General features: G+C 34.8%; 1 protein-coding gene across 3 annotated transcripts in view; it reads right to left on the minus strand.

The window, feature by feature from the left end:
- Positions 1 to 22564, minus strand: part of LOC111509109 (hydrocephalus-inducing protein homolog) — a 174776-nt gene that overhangs the window by 82935 nt on the left and 69277 nt on the right. For 2 of the 3 annotated variants that reach the window (XM_074171027.1, XM_074171029.1), the window contains exons 20-26: positions 18441 to 18800; positions 15922 to 16172; positions 9732 to 9905; positions 8169 to 8348; positions 5702 to 6130; positions 5543 to 5587; positions 5365 to 5483 (exon numbers count right to left, since the gene is read on the minus strand). In XM_074171027.1, the coding sequence (XP_074027128.1) occupies positions 5365 to 5483; positions 5543 to 5587; positions 5702 to 6130; positions 8169 to 8348; positions 9732 to 9905; positions 15922 to 16172; positions 18441 to 18800 (1558 nt within the window). The remainder of the gene's footprint in view (positions 1 to 5364; positions 5484 to 5542; positions 5588 to 5701; positions 6131 to 8168; positions 8349 to 9731; positions 9906 to 15921; positions 16173 to 18440; positions 18801 to 22564) is intronic. The other variant, XM_074171028.1, reaches the window with a different exon arrangement.

The following is a 22564-nucleotide window of genomic DNA, read 5'->3' on the forward strand; positions in this document are numbered from 1 at the left end:
AATGAATGCAGTCAGTGATTTATCTTGTAATGTTATCCAGACTGGTGCTGAAGAGGCAATAAGGCAAGTGTCTTATTCCGAAACATCGAATTTCCACCATTGGGGATGACAATGTTCCATAAAAGTGAAATGTTGCCGCTTTCATATACTATATTATGTAGCAATCCTGTGAATGATATCTGATTCAGTTCCATAACAAATGTTTGGAGTAGAAACATAATTTGTTAAAACGATGGAAAACTATCTCATAATGGTTTGAAAATATGGATGATATTTTTTTCATGAACGTGTATGGGAAAATTGTTGGATTGTTAGTAGGGGAGACCGGGTACAAAAGTAACACTTTGTACTTTGACTTCGATTTCTGGCTAGGTGTTACTGTTTTCATTAAATTAATATAACCATGTATAAATTCAGTTTATGTCTTTTACACTAATAACTCGATTTTTTTATATTATGATGTGTTTTATATGAATAACATCAATTCAAAGAAAATTTGTTAGTTGTTACTTTCGACCACGTAGGCAGGTCGAAAGTAACAGGTTGTGGGTCGAAAGTAACAAGACCAGGGATTGGTAATGAATACAATATCCTACGTGGTAAATCAACAAATTATTTATTTGAAGACTTCGTAATAATAACACAAATCAACTTCTGTATTTTAAATGTTCAAAAATTATATATTAAAAAAACCAATCAATAAAAAGTATTCTTAGTTTAAGTAATGAGATCAATTTAGTATGATGTTAATCATTTTTTTATAATCAGACTTTTATAACTCAGTCATTATTCTCTCACTCAGAATCGCAATTATGGCACATATAATTCTTATCGTTACCCACGCATTCCACATGGGACCACATTTTACATTCGATTCATTGTATCCACTGTTCATCTGGTCGACTATTCTCAAAATTTTCTGAACAGACAAGACAGAAGCAATCTTCGTCGTCAGATTTATTTTCCTTTTCTTTTGTGCCTTCTTTGTCTTTTTTCCTTTTCCCTTTTCTTTTGGTCATATTAATTTTCTTTTACCTTCTCCAGTATTAGTTTGCAGTACCATTTTTTTGGCTTTGTTTCGTTGTTGGTGTTCTTGTTCAATTGAGTTTTTTTCGGGAGTATCCGTCAAAATGGCAGTCTTACGTTTTTTACGACCTTTATTTGTTTCAGTCCTCGGACCCGCTTGTGATAAAGGTCTAAGATCTTTAGGGTGAGAAATTAAACGGCTGGATAGAATTTGTAAATTGCAGCTGCAAAAATTGAGTTAGCTAACACAGGAAAAAACACAGAAAAAAGGCGGGATATGTCCTCCTTGAGCATTGATGGCAACAGCAGCAGTTACTACTCTTCCACGCTCTGCTGAGGTTACTGCACCCACTTGTTCAATTCCTTTTTGAGCTACAATTTTGCTAGGTTTTTGAACAGTGCTCACCCCTGTCTCGTCCATATTCCAGATATCTTTTGGCTCGAATTGGTACCTATCCATTACCTCAGCAAGATTATCAAAACATTTACTCACATTATGCTCGTTGAAACTTGAAGCCCGCGACAGACTTGTTGCTTGAGGACATCTCAAAGACAGGCTCGGGTGTCGTTTTAAAAATCCCGTCAACCATTCCTCACCCGCCTTTCGACTATCGTGCCACTTTTCAGGAAATGTTTTTCCATTTTTAATCTCTACCTCGTAGAGTTACGAGGTAGAGATTACGAACTTCAGATGGAGATAGCCCAAAATACACTGCAGAGCACTCAATTAAATAGTCGCGTAGATTACTTTCCTCATTATTAGTAAAAACTCGGTTGATGCAACGGTAGCCCACAACTGCGCTAGTATTTCCTGCTTTTAGTTTTTTTATAAATCAATATAATGTTACATGGCAAACATTATTTTTTTTGTCAGGCCTCTAATTTTTGTACCATCTTTAAAATGCTCTTCAGCCGCTTTTTGATACACTTCCGTGTCGGTAGTTCCTAGTTCAGTAGTTCTTATGCGTTGTCGTGGCATTCTGTTGAAGTAAAGACACACATAAAAATATGATAGATAATTAAATCATTACGGGGACATAAGTAACATGTTACTTTTGTACCCACCCACATTTTTGTCAAAACGTCCAACATAACCTTTAAACGGAACGTGCTACACAAAAATGAATTTAAGCAATATATAATCACTCCAATCAAGAATGGATATGTAAATATTCAGATTACTATCATTCTTTTCGGACTTCGTAAACATTCAATAAGAATACGTCTTGGAACTTACTTTTGATTTGTGAAAACACGTAATGTCCTGTCACACAGCCTAACGACGCATGACGCACGCGGCGACTGAATTCAATTGAGGGGGGCGCTTCTGGCTATCGTCTGACGGCGGTAGAGCGGTGTTCGTCTTAGATCAATCTAGAGAGCATTTGCTACTTTCGACCCGCTGTTACTTTTGTACCCGATCTCCCCTACTCGAGAAACACGAAGAGTCAAGAGGTGTTGCGCTTGATATTTCTAAGGCCTTTGACCGTGTGTGGCATGAGGGTTTTTTGGCCATCAATGCTGGTGTTCCCCAGGGATCCATATTGTCTCCAACTGTCTTTTTATTGTATATCGACGACTTATTGAAAAAAACAAGAATCCAATATATTGCTTTGTTGACGACAATACACTTATCTCGTCATTCCATTTGGATTCAATCGGCTTCGGATGCACATCTTCACCGGCAAGAGGAGGATTCATATCTTAATGAGGATGTAGAGGTGATTTCGAATTGGGACGAAAATAACCAGGTTCGATTCAATGCTACAAAAACAAGGCATCGATTCCTCCGAAAAGATAAATGTTTCGGAACCGAATATAATAATGTCAGAACATACAATTTCGCTTTCTGCTTCGATAAGTTTATTGGGAGGTTCATATGGATAGAATAAGATAGAATAGAATAGTTCATTGGCTACGTGATACATTTGAACAATAAATAAATTTATAAAAGGTCATTTACCTACCAGATATCTCTTCACGGCAATCTCCTGGATGTTCCCGAGTTCTCTAAATCAATTTACACTTAAAAAAAAATGCCAAAAAACATTTCTTTGAGAAGCAATGAAACAAGATTTTTTTCAGAATATTTACTCAATTATATTTGAGTTCTATTTATATCCTGGTGTATCTATAGTTAGAAAATTGTTATTTATTTTCGTTCTGGTTTGTGTGGAAGAATTGGTTTTAAGACCTAATATAATCCATTTAGTCACCTCATTATGTGATCTGAATAATATTTTATGTTATGGTAAATAATAAATCATTATTATTATTATTAAATATTCATAGCAAGTCAAAACAAAAAATTATAAATATATCGTCATACATACAAATAATATACAAATATCACAATGCTTTCAAAACAGAACAATGTTCACAATAACAAATAAGTACAATTAAACATCAGACAACTAATGTTAAAAATGAGAACAATTGTTACTCGAAGTCACACGAATTATCTATGTTGTATAACATATATTCATCTGTGGAATTAAAACAGGTCACAAACAGTGATAATTCAGTCAGTCCTTGGCCTCCAAGCAAGGAGTTCCACAGGGGTCTATACTCGGACCACTGCTTCCTTCTTATTTATGCGAACGACTTAATACAATACCTAAATAGTCTTTCAAAGGTTCATATAGTTGCATATGCAGACGATACAAATGTTCTGGTCACTGATTGTAATACATAAGCACTTGCAGAAACAACAGAATCCATATATGAGAAAATAATGGAATGGGCTGATAAAAATCGTTTAGCACTTAATCTCAGCAGAACAGATTAATCAAATTCTCATTGCAGAACACCACAGAAACTCTTAAAATATATGAAGATAGCCAACTAGAGGTGACATCCAAACCAGAAACAAAAACGCTAGGGCTAACTCTGCATTATAAGCTCAATTGGGGTCCTCATATAGATTCACTATGCGATAAACTACGAAAGAACTGTTATGCACTGAGATTTGTGTCGAATCATTGTGGAAGAGTGGTTCTCCTAAATCTGTACTATGCAACTACTGGCTGTCACTTGCGCTATGGGATCTTGAATCGGGGTGTGAGCTCCTCTGCTGAACGAGTATTATTTTTACAAAAGCGTGGGATCAGAATAATCGCTAGTTTGGGATGGCGACACTCATGTAGAAGCTCATTCAATGAGCTGGAAATACTCACATTTGCTGGTCTGTATATATACGGGATGTGTCTCTTCGTTTATAAGAATAAAGAAAAATTTTGCTCAAATCAGCAAGACCACCCATACGCAACTAGAGCTAGGGGGTTGTTGATAGCGAATCCTCACCGAACTTCCCTCTATCAGAAGAGTCACCTATAACTTGGGCCCAAATTTTATAACAAGCTAGATGTTTCTTTTGAGGACTCAATGAACATCTGCATATCCAAAAGACAATTAAAAAAAATATCTCATTGAAAGAAAGTGCTACACCGTTGACGAGTTTTGATAGTTACTCTCGATAAAAATAAATTGTTAATTACCTTTATATGTACAGTGTAGTATCTATCATGTTTTGTTGTTTTATATTTCTATATATATTTGTTTTTAGTTATACATGGACGTCTTCTTTGTTACTGTATGTAAATGTTTATTGTAATGATTTCATACTGTTCAACAAGTGAAATAAATATTATTATTATATTATTATTATTATTATCCTCGTTGAGGAGAAGCTTATTTGAAACGAACCAGTAACTCGCAGACTCCATGGTGGTGTTAGCAGACCAATATGTCTTGGCACAATCATGTCGCCAGATTTGCTGCTTTCCAAAAGATTGGAACACTGTTCCGAACCATAAAACTGTACCTCAGCAACTTTTGATGCTTTATAAAGCTTAGATCAGACCTATTTTGGAGTATTGTTCTCATGTACAGAACTCCGCTCCTGAGCATACCCTGAAGCTGCTGGATTCCATCCAGAAGAGAGTCATCTGCCTGATCGGAAACACGAACATCATTTGCAACCTTGAAAGTCTGGAACATCGAAGTAAGGTTGGAGATTTGTCTTTCTTCTATATATACTTTCACGGGAGGTGTTCAAGTGACTTGGCACATTTGATTCCTCCAAGAGCGGTACATATCAGAAATACGCGACGGACTGTGAATGTTCATCGTTCTGAATATCCTTCGAACTCGACTGTTTAAGAACTCTTTCATTTGAAGAACTGCGCTTATGTGGAATAAACTTCCTGAGAACGTTTCTCCAAACGAATTTAATCACCAGCGATTCAAATCCAACGTAAATCGCTACTTTCGCACAGGCTCTTAGAGTGCCTTATGGATTTTTCTGTAGTGCTTGTGTTTTGTCCTTTAAAAACTCACCTTCATTGGGAATAAGGATCGTCTATCCCAGAATTGGCATTTAGATACAATATCGTCCAGGAATTCACGAAATTCTTCGAAGCGTTCTTTCACATTTTTGGGTAAATTTTTCAGTATTTCTGGAAAAACATAAGTAACATGAAATGCTCTCTGAACAGTTGAATTATTTTCAACTTACGTTTCGTTTTATCGGTATTTGATTTAGTACTTCCTTTATCAGACTCTGGAATGAAAAACGACGAAAGATTATTTTCAAAGGAATCGATATGAAAATACTAGCAGAAGAGATTGAACTGTCTTTTTTTAATACAACCTATATGTAAATTTTCAGTATTACCCTTAGGTGATTGTCTATTACTTCTGTTAGTTTCAGTTTTCTTGGTACGGTCTTCAACTGATAGTCTACGAGCCTCATCTATCATGTAATCTTCTAATGTATACGATAATATAACAATCTGGATGTATTTAGCACAACCGATCGCACGAAGCAAGCAATCTAAAGCGACATCTATTTTCGGTATAAATTCGCTATGCAAACTCTCTATTATAATTCCTTCTTCGGCGCTCTCAAATTTTTTCTTCAATAATGCCCAGATCAATTCTAACGATATATTTCCCGGATCTTTTCCCTCAGCTTTATTCGTAGTTTTCTTTTCGGAATTTTTCTCGTTCTTTTGGCTCTTTTCAGAAATCTTCTTGGATTTAGATTTCTTCAAACGGACAGTAGCCATCAAAAATATTTTTTTGGCTAAATATTCATATTCATCTGAAATATAAAAAATTGATGACTATTTGTATGGAACATTAAAACACGATTGAGGTTCAGTTACGGGAATATTATTTCAGTTCCAGTTCTGATTATTTTTTTATTACACGCTTTATATTAGCTTCACCTGTATGTATGTATGTTTGTATGTATGTATGTATGTTTGTTTGTTTGTAACTCTCAAGTTCGGGATATGTATTTGACAGAATTATCGACATTATTCCTTGGTCTATTCGCGGGCAGATGGCGCTGTACACGCGCGCCTGCTGCCTTATCTGTAACCTTCCTTTGCGCGCCTGCTGCCTTGGGCTTGGTAGCTGATTTTCAGGCTTCCTCTCCGGAATCAAAAAATATCAACGATCATTTTTCTAAACAATATACGGCTGATTGATCCCAAAATTTAGATAAAATAAATATAGTTTAAAAAGGCTGAAAATCACGCTTTTATAGCATACGAAACTAAATTAATTAGTTTAAAGAACTAAAAAATTCGCTTTTGAAGAACATCGAACTGAAAAGTTAAAAATATGTTTTCTTCAAATAAGTTTAAAACAATAACGAACGAAAAATACTAGTATTATTGTGAAAAAAGCGGGGGCGCTGTGTGCCATATTTTTTGTATAATGAGCCCCCGTCGCCTTTTTCACAATAATACTAGTATTTTCCATTCGTTATTGTTTTAAGCTTATTTAAAAAAAATATTTTCAACTTTTTAGTTCGATGTTCTTTAAAAGCGTTTTTTTTTTTAGTTTTTTAAACTATATTTATTGGTGTTCTGTTCGTACTTAGTTATGTTATAATTAGTTTTTGAATTATTGTTTTTCCCTTGCTATAAACATTGTATGTATCTTGGGAAATAAAATTTTATCATTTTTTTTCACCGTAGTGTGCGCTGTGCGCATATATACCCATCACGCGACTGCGGTAGACAAAGCTGTTGAAGATACCATCCTGGCAAGTCATGATGAAGCCCTCAGTTTCCGACTTCAATCCACTCGACCTGAGGAAAGCGAAACTCAGGCGCTTTGATGAGCCAGAGTTATTTTTCCCCGTAGTGTGCGCTGGTCAGGCCCTATCCCCCGAATCCCCGATACATTCGGGAGGCCGCGCCAGCATTATCAACCAATGACGTCTAAGATTATTATTATTATTATTTTACCGAAGTATACGCTGGTCAGGCCATATCACCCAAAGCCCAATACATTTGGGAGGGCGCGCCAGCATTATCAACCAATGAACACTCCCCACACCGTGGGGAGCAGTGAGCTAAGAATGACAGTCTTCTGCATCTGTGTAGCTAAGATTTCTGCCTTATTAGTGCGGCAAGCCGGTATGATTTTAAGATTCGAGAGTAAAGAGGCCATCATTCCCCCAAGGACTCCAATAATCAAAACAACCATCTTGACAGAGTAGTCTGGATAGAGTCTGCGGAGTTCGAAGAGAAAATCTCGATATTTTATCCGTTTTTCCTTCCTTTTTTTGGACGATATTCGTCTCGCCAGGAACTGAAAACTCCACGACAAATATCGTCTTCCACTGGTGGTCAAGAAGGACTACTTTAGGCTTATTAGCTTGTATGAGCCTGATGGTGAGGCACGAATAGTTCCAATAAATTCGGCACTTCTCGTTCCCCACAGCGGTTTTCATATCCCCCAGAGTGTAGGCAACTTTGGGGTTTCGTCAATACCGCAAGAGTGTCGTAAATGGTAATATAGCACTCCCAGGGCCATATTATGTCGATGGATATAGGCCGAGACCGCATATGTTAGACATGTTGATAGCAAGTGTGTCAGAAACATATATACCCATCACGCGACTGCGGTAGACAAAGGTGTTGAAAAAACCATCCTGCCAAGTCATGATGAAGCCCTCAGTTTCCGACTCGACCTGAGGAAAGCGAAACTCAGGCGCTTTGATGAGCCAAAGTTATTTTTTCGCCGTAGTGTGCGCTGGTCATGCCCTATCCCCCGAAACCCCGATACATTCGGGAGGGCGCGCCAGCATATCATTATTATTATTATTATTATTATTATCTCACCTTCTTCAGGAAGTGCTTCAAATTGGACTTTATTGAATTTCAATTTTTGTTCAATAATGTTATTTATTTCCATGGCTGGCTCAGTCTCGTTTTTAACCAACTCGTCGTATATGAGACCATCAATGCTGAATACTTTTAGAGACAGTGCTCTTCCAGCTCTGTTGGCAGCTTTATAATAACCTAAAAAATACAAGTGATGTAATTGGCAAATAGTTGATAAAACTCTATAACGTATTCAAGAAACACTTTATAAAAAGATTTTAATTGAACAGTTAAGGAAACCACAATGCAGGTTTTGCTATACGATAGCATATGTACACGCCTGATGAAGCTATTGGATAGCGAAATATGTATTGCGGTTTTGTAAACTGTTAAACATCTTTTAATCTGTCGAAGTCTGTTAAAATCTGTTTCTTCGTCAACCAACTGTCGCCCCCAACGAACGTCAATCCTCAAAAGTAGAACTATCTTTTCGTTGTTTCGAAAGTATTCTTTCTTTCGTGTAATTCAATGTTTATATGAAAAAAGTTGTTTCGAGAGGGCTCCCAGTTTGTGTCTGGAAGTTACTTCTTCGCACGATCTACACATCTTTGTACAGAGTTAAAGTTGAAATTGATTGCTTTCTTCTTCTCTTTAAAAGATTCACACTTTTTTGTATAAAGATGGAGATAGAGAGCCAAAACTTTTTTATCCCAACACTTACTATAAAAAATAATAGTTGATCAAAATTTCAAACTGAATTTCACTGCATTTCTGCAGATAATAAAGATATGACGGAGTTGAAGTATTTGTGAAAAAAGGGATTGAATAGTCAATTTTCAAAGATATTTAAACTAATGAATACAAATCAACCTTAAAAATGGACCTCTGTTCGTACTTAATTATGTTACAGTTAGTTCATGAATTATTGCTTTTTTCCCTGCAATAAACATTGTATGTTCTTTGGGAAATAAATCGTTACCGTAGTATGCGCTGGTCAGGCCCTATCCCACGAAGCCCCGATACAGGGCGCGCCAGCATTATCAACCAATGACCACTCCCCTCACCGTGGAGTAAGTGATCATTGGGTCCGAGAATCATGTGCCCTGAGCAAGAGCAGTGAGTCAAGAATGACAGCCTTCTGCATCTGTCCGGATAAGATTTCTGCCTTACTGCGGCAAGCCGGTATGATTTTAAGAATTGAGAGTAGAGAGGGCATATATTTTTCAAATAAAAATTGTGGAGATCAAATCGTGAGGTGAAGTTTTTTAAATAAAAAAAATATATCACTCATTCATCTTTCAATTATTTTCCACCTGCACAAAAGGAAGAATTGGAGGTTCCCATTCCCTACTGGTATATGTGAACTTGTCAACACTTGCCGAATGTATTTAAGACAAAATTCTTTTCCCGATTATAACTTGCTCCTGATAAAAGTTGGTTGTGGACAGTTACCATCTCTCTTTATCGTTAGCGCATCTCAAAGGCACAGTTGAATTTGCCAAGCGGTAACAGACGTCAAAAAAGCGATGAAACTTTTTTTTATAATCTCTCGTCAAAGATGCCGGAATGAATATGAATTACCTGTATTTGGTGCTCCATGAAAAATTATGAAGACGCCATTTCTTGTTTGTGGTTGTTCGAAAATATTGGGTTTTTCAGGCTCCACTATAGCCATTCTTGCGTTTGAATCGTCTTCGACTACGTAGAAATCTGTTTCGATATCGTCTATTGCAAAATTTGTATTTTTCAAAAAACCTGTAATTTGATCCGTGATGATAAAAAAGTTTTAACAACGAAGTTGACGAAGTTTCATAATGAATTTCATTAGTTCCGACTTCCATTGTTTGATATTATATAAAATGATTTGAAATCCCTGAAAGAACTGATAAAAAAAAAGGTTGAAGAATAGCTGAAAATAATTATAATAATAAATACGCTTTATTGTCCAAAGAAAAACTCTTATTGACAAAAGCTTTGGTGAACATTTTGTATATATATATATATATATATATATATATATATATATATATATATATACAAAATGTATATGTATATATATATGTATATATATATATATATATATATATATATATATATATATATATATATATATATATATATATATATACATACATATACTCACATACACACACGCCATACAAAACAAACATAATTTCCCCCCACCAGATAACATAAAACTCATAAAACAAGTCAACAAGGGAAACCGCATGGACATTTGGGAAAACTTGAACATCCATAAATTTAACAGTCATAAATCACTTATCGAGGAACAAGTACAAATAAAAACACAACAAGACCTCACATTCAATATATTAAACAAAACCATACACATTCCTAGAGAAGATCTAACACAAAGAAGAGTACCTGATGCAGTACAAATACAGGCAAATTTACCTAAAGTACCTGAAATACCTGAGTTGAGACGCTCTGACCGTATAAACAGGCAGACGACAGGATGACAAGTTCACTTTGAGGAGTGCCTAGAAGATGACAGTACTACCAACTGTCGAAAGCGCTCGCAGATAAGTAATAGAAGATATTATGCTTCAAATCCTTTTTGTAAAATTTAATATTGAAATCACATATATACATACACACATACATACACATATAAACACAAAAATTATTTAAAAAATAATGTTCAAACACAAATGTGTATGAAATATGATTAAAAGGTATCGTCATAAAATTCTTGCAAACTATAATGGGGCCTCTCGATAAGAAAATCCTTTGTAGATTTTCGAAATTCAGTACAGTTTACTATGCATTTCAGGTAGTTAGGAATATGATTATACATCTTGAGACCATTATACAATATAGAATTTTTAATTAAAGTAGTGTTAGGTATGGGAAGACTTAAATTTAGGGTCTGGCGTGTGATGTAATGAGAGACAATAGAGTTCTGTTCTATGTTTATGTACTAAACAAACTGTTTTTAAAATGAATAGAGCATACAGTGATAAAATTTTGTTTGCTACAAACAAAGACCTACAAGAATCTCGCCGCTTGGCTCTACAGAGAAATCTTAATGACTTTTTCTGCAGAATAAAAATCGACTCGAGTCGAGTTCGATTACTTACCCCCCAGAAAGGGATCCCATATCTTAGATTTGATTCTACTAATGAATAATAGACAGTTTTAGCTGCAGTTTGTTGTTAAGAGGTAGTATGTGGTCCTCAAATTTCAACTTATTATCAATTAATAACCCAAGAAATTTGTTGCATGACGTGCTCTCAATCACATTCGAATTCGAAGCTAGAGGAATATTATCAAGAATGCAATTTAAGGATAAAACTTTGGTTTTTGAGACATTTAAAGCTAATAAATTTGCCTTACACCAATTTGAAATTTTGGAAATATCAGAGCAAATGGCATTATATAGATCAATTGTGATGGTATTGCGCCATAATATTGTAGTGTAGTCAGCGAATAAAGTAAATTTACCCTCTCTATCAATGGTAGTCAAATCATTGATATAGAGTAGAAATAGGGTAGGTCCGAGTACTGAGCCTTGTGGTACTCCGTTAGATATGTCAGAAATATCAGATATTATTGTATATTCAATCCTTTGACTTATACCCGATAGATGAGATGCAAACCATTTATGAATAATAGCCTCAATACCATAGAGATACAGTTTCCTGAGCAGAATTTCGTGATTAACACAGTCAAATGCTTTAGAGAAATCGCAAAATACTGCTGCTGTAATCTCCCGTCTATTAATGCACTTCATATAAAAATTAAAATATGGCATCATGAGTATTTTTGTTTGACTGAAATCCAAATTTTTTGGAGCTTATTATATTACCGAAGTTCAAATGTTCTGCTAAACGTATTTTTACCTGAAATGAAATAACAGTGAAATACAATACAAGTAAAAATAGAGTAATTGAATAAAAGTTAGAAATAAAAATTAGAGATTCCAAGCCAAGTTAGTTCACGACGTTTCGATTGTTAGTATCGACAATTGTCTTCGGGTGATGACTTGACTAATTCCTCTGAGAGATGACTATTTATAGGTCATTCGAGTACTTTCACTTCTCTTCGCTTTCCATTTTCGCGGGAGATGGCCGTTTGACGGGAGTTGGCCATATTTCACTTGATTATGGGTTTCCATATGTTGCGTATTTCTACGCTAGCTTGGCTGAAGACATTGTTGGACAACATGTATGCCGCTATTCATCAGTTCGGACTTCCATTGACTTCCATTGATATAAATTGATTTGAAATCCCTGAAAGAAATTAAAAAGATTAACCGAAAAATAACGATTTTATTAAACAAAAAAGTGAAATTACAAAGAAATAACATACAAGCAACAACCAAAAAAATTGTAAAGTTAGTACAAGCTGAAAATTAAAAAATTAAAAATATTATTAACAAGAAATGAAACACAATTGACGATTGTGGATACTAACAGTCGAAACATCGTGACGTAACTTAGTTTGAAATCTTTTGATTTCTAGTTAATCATATTTTTCATTTTTTCAGTTTTCAGCTTGTATAACTTTTCAATTTTTTATTTTTTTGTTTGTTGCTTGTATGTTATTTCTTTGTAATTTCAGTTTATTGTTTAACAAAATTGTTATTTTTTGGTTAATCCTTTTAATTTATTTCAGGAATTTCAAATCAATTTATATTATATTAGACAATGGAAGTCCGAACTGATGAAATACATCACGAAACATTGTCAACCACCTTCAAACATGTATGCCGCTTCTTTGAATTTCCTCCTAAACCAATGTTCTTCCCTGTGTATGATCTCAGCTTGGGACCACTAGATGTTATGTTGATAATAATAATAATAATATTTATTTACATTACATTAAAAGAAAAGGTACAATAAAAGAGAACATTCAATGGAAAATAAATACATACTACCCAACAAGGCAAGCCTTGGTAGTGGGAGTGAAACTTTACAAAAGTAATAGCTATACATTCGATTAGCCTAATAGGGGATCTGGTCAAAGTATAGACAAAACACCAAAAGGAGGACCTTGACTACAGTGAAATTGTCTAGGTAGATCCAGAATCTCGGAATCATATCAGGAAAAATAAAAAAAATATGAAATTGAAATATGAATTATAAAGTGTTTAAAATATAAAAATATTATTGTAAAAATAAAATTCAAAATGGTGTTGTGAATATAAAATTTTGAAAATAGTGCTGTAAACATAAAATTTAGGATAACGTTGTATATATAAAATATTATGGAAAGAGTATCGGAAGAGTAATAAATAGTGTTGTTGATATAAAATTCAAATATGAAGTCTAAAGTATACAAAATATGGAAAAAATTGTGTTTTATATATAAAATGTAAAAACGGTGTTGCAAATATAAAATTAAAAGGAAGAAGTTTTGAATGAAGAGAGAATAATGTTGTATACATTAAATATAAATACCTAGGAAACAGTAACGAAAGAATACTTGAAATGAAAGAATACTTATATTATAGAGCAATAATTTTTATGTGAATTTATTTTTTTCTTTTCAATTAATTTTTTTTTTATAACAAATGTTTTTTATATCAATATATTGATGGATGAAAAGGCGTGACTGGGCGCTTATCCATTCCTTAATTTTTGCTTTAAATAAATGATGGGAATTATATTCTTCCATTTCGACCTGTCCACCTTCCTGGAAAGGACAGGATGGACGACGACCTAGGAGGACAACTCCTCGGGAGGATGTACAATGGGTCACATGTGGCCTAAGTGCGTGGGCTTACACTCACCCTCCCTACTCCACAGATACAGATACAGATTCTTTCATTTCATGAGGGATCAAGCTATATAATTTGGGTCCCAAGTAGACATAACTTCTTTGTAGGATGTTTTTTCCTGATCTTGATATAACAGAAGAATTTATTTTGTGACGTGTACTGTTGTTATGATTTATGGCTATCAGTGTATTTCTGTGAGTATGCTGTCGCATTACTGCTGATAGAAAATATAGTTGTCGAAGATCAAATAACTGCGTTTCGCGGTACAAGTCATTAGTGGGGTAAGTGTATGGTTTCTTAAGTATCATTTTGATGATCCACTTTTGTATTTTTTCCAGTTGTTTGGTATAATTATTTGTTGCCGCTCCCCAGGCTAATATTCCATAATTCAAGTGTGGTTCAACTAGGGCATAATATAATATCCGAAGCTGATCAGTTTTCATAATATTCGATAGGTATTTGAATGGGTATGAATGGCGGGAGTTTTTTCGCTTGATAAGAGGTTTCCATATGTTACGTATCTCTACGCTAGCTTGACTAAATGCGTTGTTGGAAAACATATACGCGGCTTCCTTGAATTTTCTCCTAAACCAGTGTTCCTCTTTGTGGATGATTTCAGCTTGAGCCCATTTGATATTATGTTGATGAGTCCAAACATGCTCTGCTATTCCTGATTTGCTGGTTTTATCCTCGATGTGTGTGTTTCTTGTGCTCGGCAACAATAGCCTCTTAGTTTCACCGATATAGGATTTTCCGGACTAACAGGGTATCCGACAAATGCAATTCTTGGAATTGCAGTTCGCGTTTGGTGGCCTGGTTTTTGTGAGGCTGCTACAAACAGTGTTTCCGAATCTGAAGCAGGTTCTGATGTTGTACTTGGACCCAATTCTTCTTATTAATTCCGATAATCCTCTGATGTAGGAAAGTGCTAGCACTGGTTGTGAAGGCTTCTCTTCCTTTCGAGGCTCCTGCTGTATTTTAGCCAAAGTCTGTTCCACCATCGCTTCGGAGTAGCCATTCCGTTGAAGATCATTCTTGATGATGTCTTGTTTCTTCTCGAGACCTTCCTTCGTATTACAGAGCTCGAGAGCAGGGTCTAATAGAGTCTTGATGATTCCTCTTTTAGTCCATTGATGGTGGTTGGATTCGTGGTTCAGATACTTTCCCGTGTGAGTGGGTTTCCCACTTAGTGGAAGTTCGAACTAAGGAAATTCATTCAGTTTACTATTAGGTTGTTTCAAAAGTTTCGTCCGTTTCGATGTGATGTGTTTTTGTAGCTCCATAATTCAATAAATATTTATTCTACTCTATTGACAACAATAGAGTTGATGAACAACGCACTGTTCGACGTTGGGTTGCAGAATTTCGTTCCGGAGATTTCAGCTTCGACGATGAGCCCTGAAAAAAAGACCATGGTTCGCTATACCTCTCTGCACTAACGTGAGGAAATCGAAGATATGTACCGAAAAATGCCTCAGCAGCAGCCGGTACTGGTCAACAGAAGAGGTGCCTTCCTGCCTCACGACAGCGCCCGTCTGCACGTTTCACAAATCACCGTGCGGAAATTAAACGAATTGAACGTCGAAGTTCTGCTACACACACACCATACTTCCTAGACCTCTCGCTAACTGACCACCCTCTTTTCAAGCACTTCCATAACTTTCTCACCGGTAGAACTTTCGCCAATCAGAACCACGTAAACACGGCCTTCGTCGACTCCATCGAATCCCGAGCACCCAATTTTATGCTGATGGAATTAATCGACTTGTTTTATACTGGTGAAAGGGCACTGACTGAAATGATGCTTATATCGATTGGATTGAATGGGTATTCATTGAGATAATACAGTTTAATGTAGACTCATAAAAGCAGACAAACTTTTGGAACAACTTAATAATATTCGAAACAACGTTGATGCAAGCATTGATAAAATAATGAAACTGTTCCTACTGTTGATGATTCCTTCGGAAACATTCAGTTCAAATACTTACAGCTAATAGAAATTATTTAAAATAAACTTATATTTACCTTTCAATTCAAAAATAATTTCATCTTTCGTGTATTGAGCTAGTGGATCTATGGCGGAGTTTTCCCTTTCAATTTCTTCATCAATGATGGATTTGGTTTTCGTCATCCTTAGTTCATTTAGTAACATGATATAATTTGACTGAAATATATCGGGTAATTTACTCCCTAGTTGCCTTTCCGGCAAGAGAATAGTTTTCAAATTATGGGTGTCCAAGAATAGCTCGGCAAAATACTTTTCGTAATCGTAATCCCTGAAGAGAAATTCAAGTTAAGAATTCAGTAAAATGATCCCAATTTATAAATATAGAATCTGGCAGTCGGCAGTGAAAACATTTTTGTAATAGGCACAGACAGCTCAAGTGAATCGAAGAAATGGTTTCAGAAAAGGAAATGATTGAAAATATTCTTAATGTTATGTAAGATTCGCCAGAATAATAACAGGTTTTTTCTTGAAGTGAATTTATATTCATACCAAAATTACGATTTTCATAATTTTCAATGGGATAAATTATGAAATCCATCAGCCCGGATTTTGTTCTTTCTATTGTGATTCCAGCCGAGCAAACAAACATTCAATTGAATTCGAGAGCTACAGAAGCGAAGAATAAAAAACGTCAATTAAAAGTCGAAATTTGGAGAGGAAAGTAGAAATTTCGAGTTTAAAGGCGTAATTAGAAGTTTAAACGCGTAATTAGGAGTTTTAAGTGGTGATTTCGAGTTCGAAGTCGTAATTTCGAGTTTGAAGTCGTAATGTCGAGAGTAGAATCGAAATTTTGAGTTCAGACACTCATTTTCGAGTTTGAAGTCGAAATTTAGAAAGAAAACTGGAAATTTGGTGTCTGAAGTCGTAATTTCGAGTTTAAATTTGTAATTTCGAGTTTGAAGTAGTAATTTCGAGTTTAAAGTCGTAAGTTCGAGTTTAAAGTCGTAATTTCGAGTTTAAAGTCGTTATTTCGAAGGTGAATCCTAAATTTCGAGTTTGAAGTCGTAATTTCGAGAGTAGCATCGAAATAAGTCGAAATTTAGAGAGGAAACTGGAAATTTGGCGTTTGAAGTCGTAATTTAGAGTTTAAATATGTAATTTCGAGTTTAAAGTCGTAATTTTGAGTTTAAAGTTGTAATTTCGAGTTTAGAGTCGTAATTTCGAGTTCGAAGTCGTAATTTCGAGTTTAAAGTGGTAATTTCGAATTTGAAGTCGATATTTCTAAGGTGAATCCTAAATTCCGAGTTTGAAGTTGGAATTTCGAGATTAGAGTCGAAATTTCGAGTTAAAAGTTGAAATTTAGAAAGTTTGAAGGCGTTTCGAGTTTAAACTCCTAATTTCGAGTTTGAAGTCTTAATTCCGAGTTTGAAGTCGTAATTTCGAGAGTAGAATCGGAATTTTGAGTTCAAAAACTCATTTTCGAGTTTGAAGTCGAAATTTAGAGAGAAAACTGGGAATTTCCAATTTGAAGTCGATTTTGAGAACGTAATTTCAAGTTAAAAGTTGAAACTTCGAGTGTTTGAAGGCGTTTCGAGTTTAAACTCCTAATTTCAAGTTTGAAGTCGTAATTCCGAATTTGAAGTCGTAATTTCGAGAGTAGAATCGAAATTTCGAGTTCAAACACTCATTTTCGAGTTTGAAGTCGGAACTTAGAGGGAAAACTCGAAATTTGGAGTTTGAAGTCGTAATTTCGAGTTTAAATTTTTGATTTTGAGTTTAAAGTCGTAATTTCGAATTCAAAGTCGTTATTTCGGGTGCCCCAAAAGTCTTAGTATAGGCTAATTTATTCGAAGTACAAAACAAATCTACTTCTTTGCACATTTGCAATATTTTTACCCTTGCAGAAGCGGCAGCAAGTCATTGCACCCCTTAACATTAAACGAAACACAATATCGAAGAAGGCCTTGGAGAAACAAACATTTCTTCATAAACCAGAGTTCTGTACGATAACCCATTTCTGAAAAAAAAATGATTTCAAATAATCCAACATTTTTTTTTCAGCACATTTTGTAAATTCCATGATAACACGATTTTATAATTCAACCACGCTTTCATCTTTGAACTGAATCTCTCGATACTCATTCTATCCTTCCTCGCATCGATTACGTCGCACATATCTCTTTCTCACTCACTAACGTCTCTGAAACTACGAACGTACCGCTGTCATATCCCATCTCCAATCGCCGACTCACGACCTTGAAATGCATCAGTATATACTTTATTGCACTACTTTGAACATCTTATAAAATAAAATTCAACTGTTTTTCACTACAGACATTCATTACTAATCTTTTCTTTGAGTCGGAAACATATGACCTCTAGTTTGGGCAGAAATGTTTGTTTCTTCAACACCTGCAAAAAGAGCTACATGAGGGTTTGGAGTGCAGCCACTCATGCAAGAGTGAATAAGTATCAGTCAGTCAATTGAACATTTTGAAGTTCAATTAAACGTTATGCAAATAACTGAAAGGAGTTTTTTACAGCAATATTATCATTACGTATGTAGTCTAGAGAGCAGAATTTTTCATGAACTCACGGATCCAAATCTGGAAAACAATACTCTATCGGGAAAGTTGATACGTTCTGAACTAAAAACGAACAATCGTTTTGGGAGTACGGCAAACTATTCTTGAAATGTAACTCCTTTTCGCTGAAGACTAATGTCGGCTCTGTTCCATGCCCACACAGATCCAATTTAGTTGGAACACAATTTCCTTCGACCACGATGACTATCTGCGAATTGTAAAACCCTTTTTTTGTCGGTGTAAAATATATGTTCAGCAGATCTTTTTTGCCAGGCTTCAGCTCCCCATTTTTTGGCAATACCCAGTATGCATTTTTCATCATTGTGTTCAATGGCTGAACGTCTACATTCCATGTACTCAGTAAATATCCGCTGAAATATGACAAAAGTGATTGAATTCTGATTGTTATGACCACTCACAAGACGATCAAACTATTTACAAACAATAAACAATAATTTCATGAAAGCCTGCCTGAATACAAAAAGAACAATAATTCTACCACTAAATTCAAGAAGACTGTTACAGAGTATTTTTTTCCCGATCGGCATTAAAGATAAATTTAAACAAGAAACAAAATAACAGATATATTCATAATCTCAGTTTTATTGGAAAAAAATATGATACTTTGAAGTAAATAAAGAGGGAAATTTCGAAAACATGTTATATTTCCTTTTAAGAGCTTTTCTTCCATAATTTTTCAGAGGACAATTCTTTTTAAAGACCAGCAGTAATCGGCCATCATGTGACAATCCCTGAACGACCCTGATATTTTTCTTCTATTACTTTTAAATCCTGGTGGAACCGCTCTCCCTGCTCCTCACTATAATTTCCTAAATTATCTGGAAATTTATCCAAATGGTTGCGAAGATAGTGTAACTTGATACTCATATTTGCTCCTAGAATCTGAAAGTTTGTCAGCATATTTTGTACAATTCCTTCATAATTTGGTGCTTTATGGTTACCTAGGAAATTTTCGACTACCAACACAAAACTTTCCCAAGCTTTACTTTCCGGAACAGTCATAACTTTAATAAAATCAGTGTCTTTCATCAATTGCCGTATTTGAGGACCATCAAATATTCCACCTTTCAACTCTTCCATACTAAGTTTTGGAAAATTTCTACAAATATATTTACAACAATCTCCTTCCTTGTCCAAAGCTTTTACGAATTGCTTTATCATTCCTAACTTAATATGCAATGGTGGAAGTATTATTTTGCCTCTGCTCACCAACGGCTCTCTTATTACATTAGCTTTACCGACAGTTGAAAAATTTCTTTCAGGCCAAACATCTTGTTCCCAATGACGTTGCTTTGCTCTACTGTCCCACATACAAATGAAGCAAGGGTATTTCGTGTATCCACTTTGTTGACGAAGTAAAAAATTAACCATTTTTAAATCCACACAGATCGACCTTTGATGCTCCGAGTAATTGATTTTTTCTAAAACTAATTTGACATTTTCATATTCTTCTTTGAGTTTTGTAGAATGTGCAATTGGAATTGATGCAAATTTATTTCCATTATGCAGTAAGACGCATTTTAAACTTCTTTTACAGCTATCAATAAAAAGACGCCACTCAGTAGGTTTGTATTCTTTCAAACCCATGTCCAGAAGCAGCTTCGCAATATTATTACAGTATACCAATCCTTCATTTTCATCAAAAAATTGTAATAGCTCACTTTCTCGCGTTCTGTACGTTGTAATTGTAACTGTCGGTGCCAATAATTTTTTTTCTTTCAATCTTGAAGCTAACAGTTCTGATCCTTGTTTTGATAAATTTAGATCACGTATTAAATCACTGAGTTCATTTTGAGAAAACAACTTTGGCGTAGATGTTTCACCCTCCCATTCACTTCCACTGGTAGACTGATTCGATTTCTGTGAATTTGGCAACATCATTGTTTCTGAGGGCATGCGAATCACTTTTGAAACATAAATAGGCCGAGGGAGATTTTCACTGTGTAAAACAGGACATTTTGTAGACTGTAAGTCTGTTTTCGTTTGATTTCGATTAAAACCACCAAAAAAGCATCTACTACGCAAAAGTAACAATCATCGAAATGATTCTTAGGTTCCATCCAGATCATAGGAATACCAAAGTCTAATCCAGAACGTTCTCCTTTTTTCCACAACCGCAAAGACTCAACGCAAGACTTACAAACTTTATTAGGAACCCATGATTTATCTGATTTGTCCATTTTAAAACCGAAATATTCAGCATAAGTTTCCTTAACAAAGTCTGTGATATTTCTTTTTTGTTTTTTTGATATATAAATACCACAAATATAAAAGAATAAATCACTACTATATTTGCACTTCCTTCGTGACAAACTCATGTTTAAAAAGACAAGATAAATATATTAGAACGGACACTCAACAATTGAAACAAAATATTAACATATAACAACTTATCCAGATTTCCGTGTTAGTACTTCAATATTATCAAATAACTAAGTTCTCAGCTGTTTTGCAGAGCAGTGGTTTTGCCCGAGAAGTGGGGATCACGTGATGTTTGTACGCGCAAAGAAGTTGCGCAGAAGCCTAATCATGACTGAGAAAATACATTTTTTTTACTAACAAGCCGATTATTATTAAAAATACAAGATACGTAAAAATCATAAAAAATAGAGCACATTCAGTACTTTCATAAATATATTCGTGATTTAGGCACTCGAAAACATAAAAATTTGCAAAAATATCCAGGGCAACACAATTTTTTTTTTGTAGAGCTGTATAATTCTACCACTAAATTCAAGAAGACTGTTTACAGAGTATTTTTCTCTCCGATCGGCATTGAAGGTAAATTAAAGTGACATTTATTCATCATAGAAGTGAAAATTTTAATGCCTAGTCATTAAAAACAGTATGAAAATGCATTATGCTTTACTGGAATAACAATGATTTTATAATAGCCTGCCTGAATACAAATAGAACATTAATTCTACCACTAAATTCAAGAAGACGGTTACGAGTATTTTTTCTCCGATCGGCATCAAAGAAGTGACATTTTCAACGCCTGGTCATTGAAAATAGTATAAAAGTGCATTATGCTTTACTGGAAAAGCAATAATTCATAATATCCCGCCTGAATACAGAAAAGAACATTGGTCCTGCACTCAATTCAAGGAGACTGTTACAAAGTATTTTCCTTCGATTATCATTACACGTCAATTTAGGTGACATTTATCGGTCATAGAAGTGGAATTTGCAATGCCCAGTCATTAAAAATTATATGAAAATGCATTATGTTTTACTGGAATAACAATGAATCTCAATAGCCTTCTTGAATACATAAAAAACATTAATGCTGCCAGTAAATTCAAGAAGTTTGTTACGGAGTTTTTCCTCCGATTGTCATTAAATATAATTTCAAGTGACATTTATCGATCATAGAAGTGATATTTTCAATGCATATTTATGTTTTCAAACTTATTCAAGTGATAGGAAGCAATGCGCGTCTGTGGAAAATGAGGATAGTTCTTTAAAAATTGTTTGTCGAGTACCGCAAGATTCTATATTAGGACCTTTACTCTTTCTTATTTATATAAATTCCATTTTGGAATTACAGCTTTCTGGAAAAGTAGTACTATTTGCTGGTGATCTATTGCAATGAAGATTCACAAATAATACAACAACAGATGAAAGCTGACATAAAACAAATAGATATTTGGCTCAATGTACACAAATCAATTTTGAAAGACAACTTCCAAATTACTCTTAGAAAACAACAAAATGGAAAAATCCACTAGTGTTTAAGTTTTTAGGTTTACATATAGATGAAACTCTTTCGTAGAATATCCAGATCGATGTCATTCGCTCCAGTCATTGGGATTCTATATAAAATAGGAAACTATATTTTTTTGAATTGGTATACGGGGAACTGCTTCGAATACAATATTGAAACCGTTAAAGAGTTCACAAAATAAAGCTATTATAAGCGTTCATTTGATATGGATTCGTGGTGTATTTCAGGGTGATTCCCTCAGTTCCCTTCTCTTCTGAATCTCACTATCGCCATTATCCGTTGCGCTCAGAAATAGTCGAGGGTATAACTGTGGCACCCCCGGAAATCGGAGGCACAAGGTCACCCATTTGTTTTATATGGATGATTTCAAACTTTATGCCTCTGGAG

Source organism: Leptinotarsa decemlineata, unplaced genomic scaffold (assembly GCF_025532065.1).
Source record: "Leptinotarsa decemlineata unplaced genomic scaffold, Ldec_3_MD MMD2_tig00000008_RagTag_RagTag, whole genome shotgun sequence".
NCBI lineage: Eukaryota > Metazoa > Arthropoda > Insecta > Coleoptera > Chrysomelidae > Leptinotarsa > Leptinotarsa decemlineata.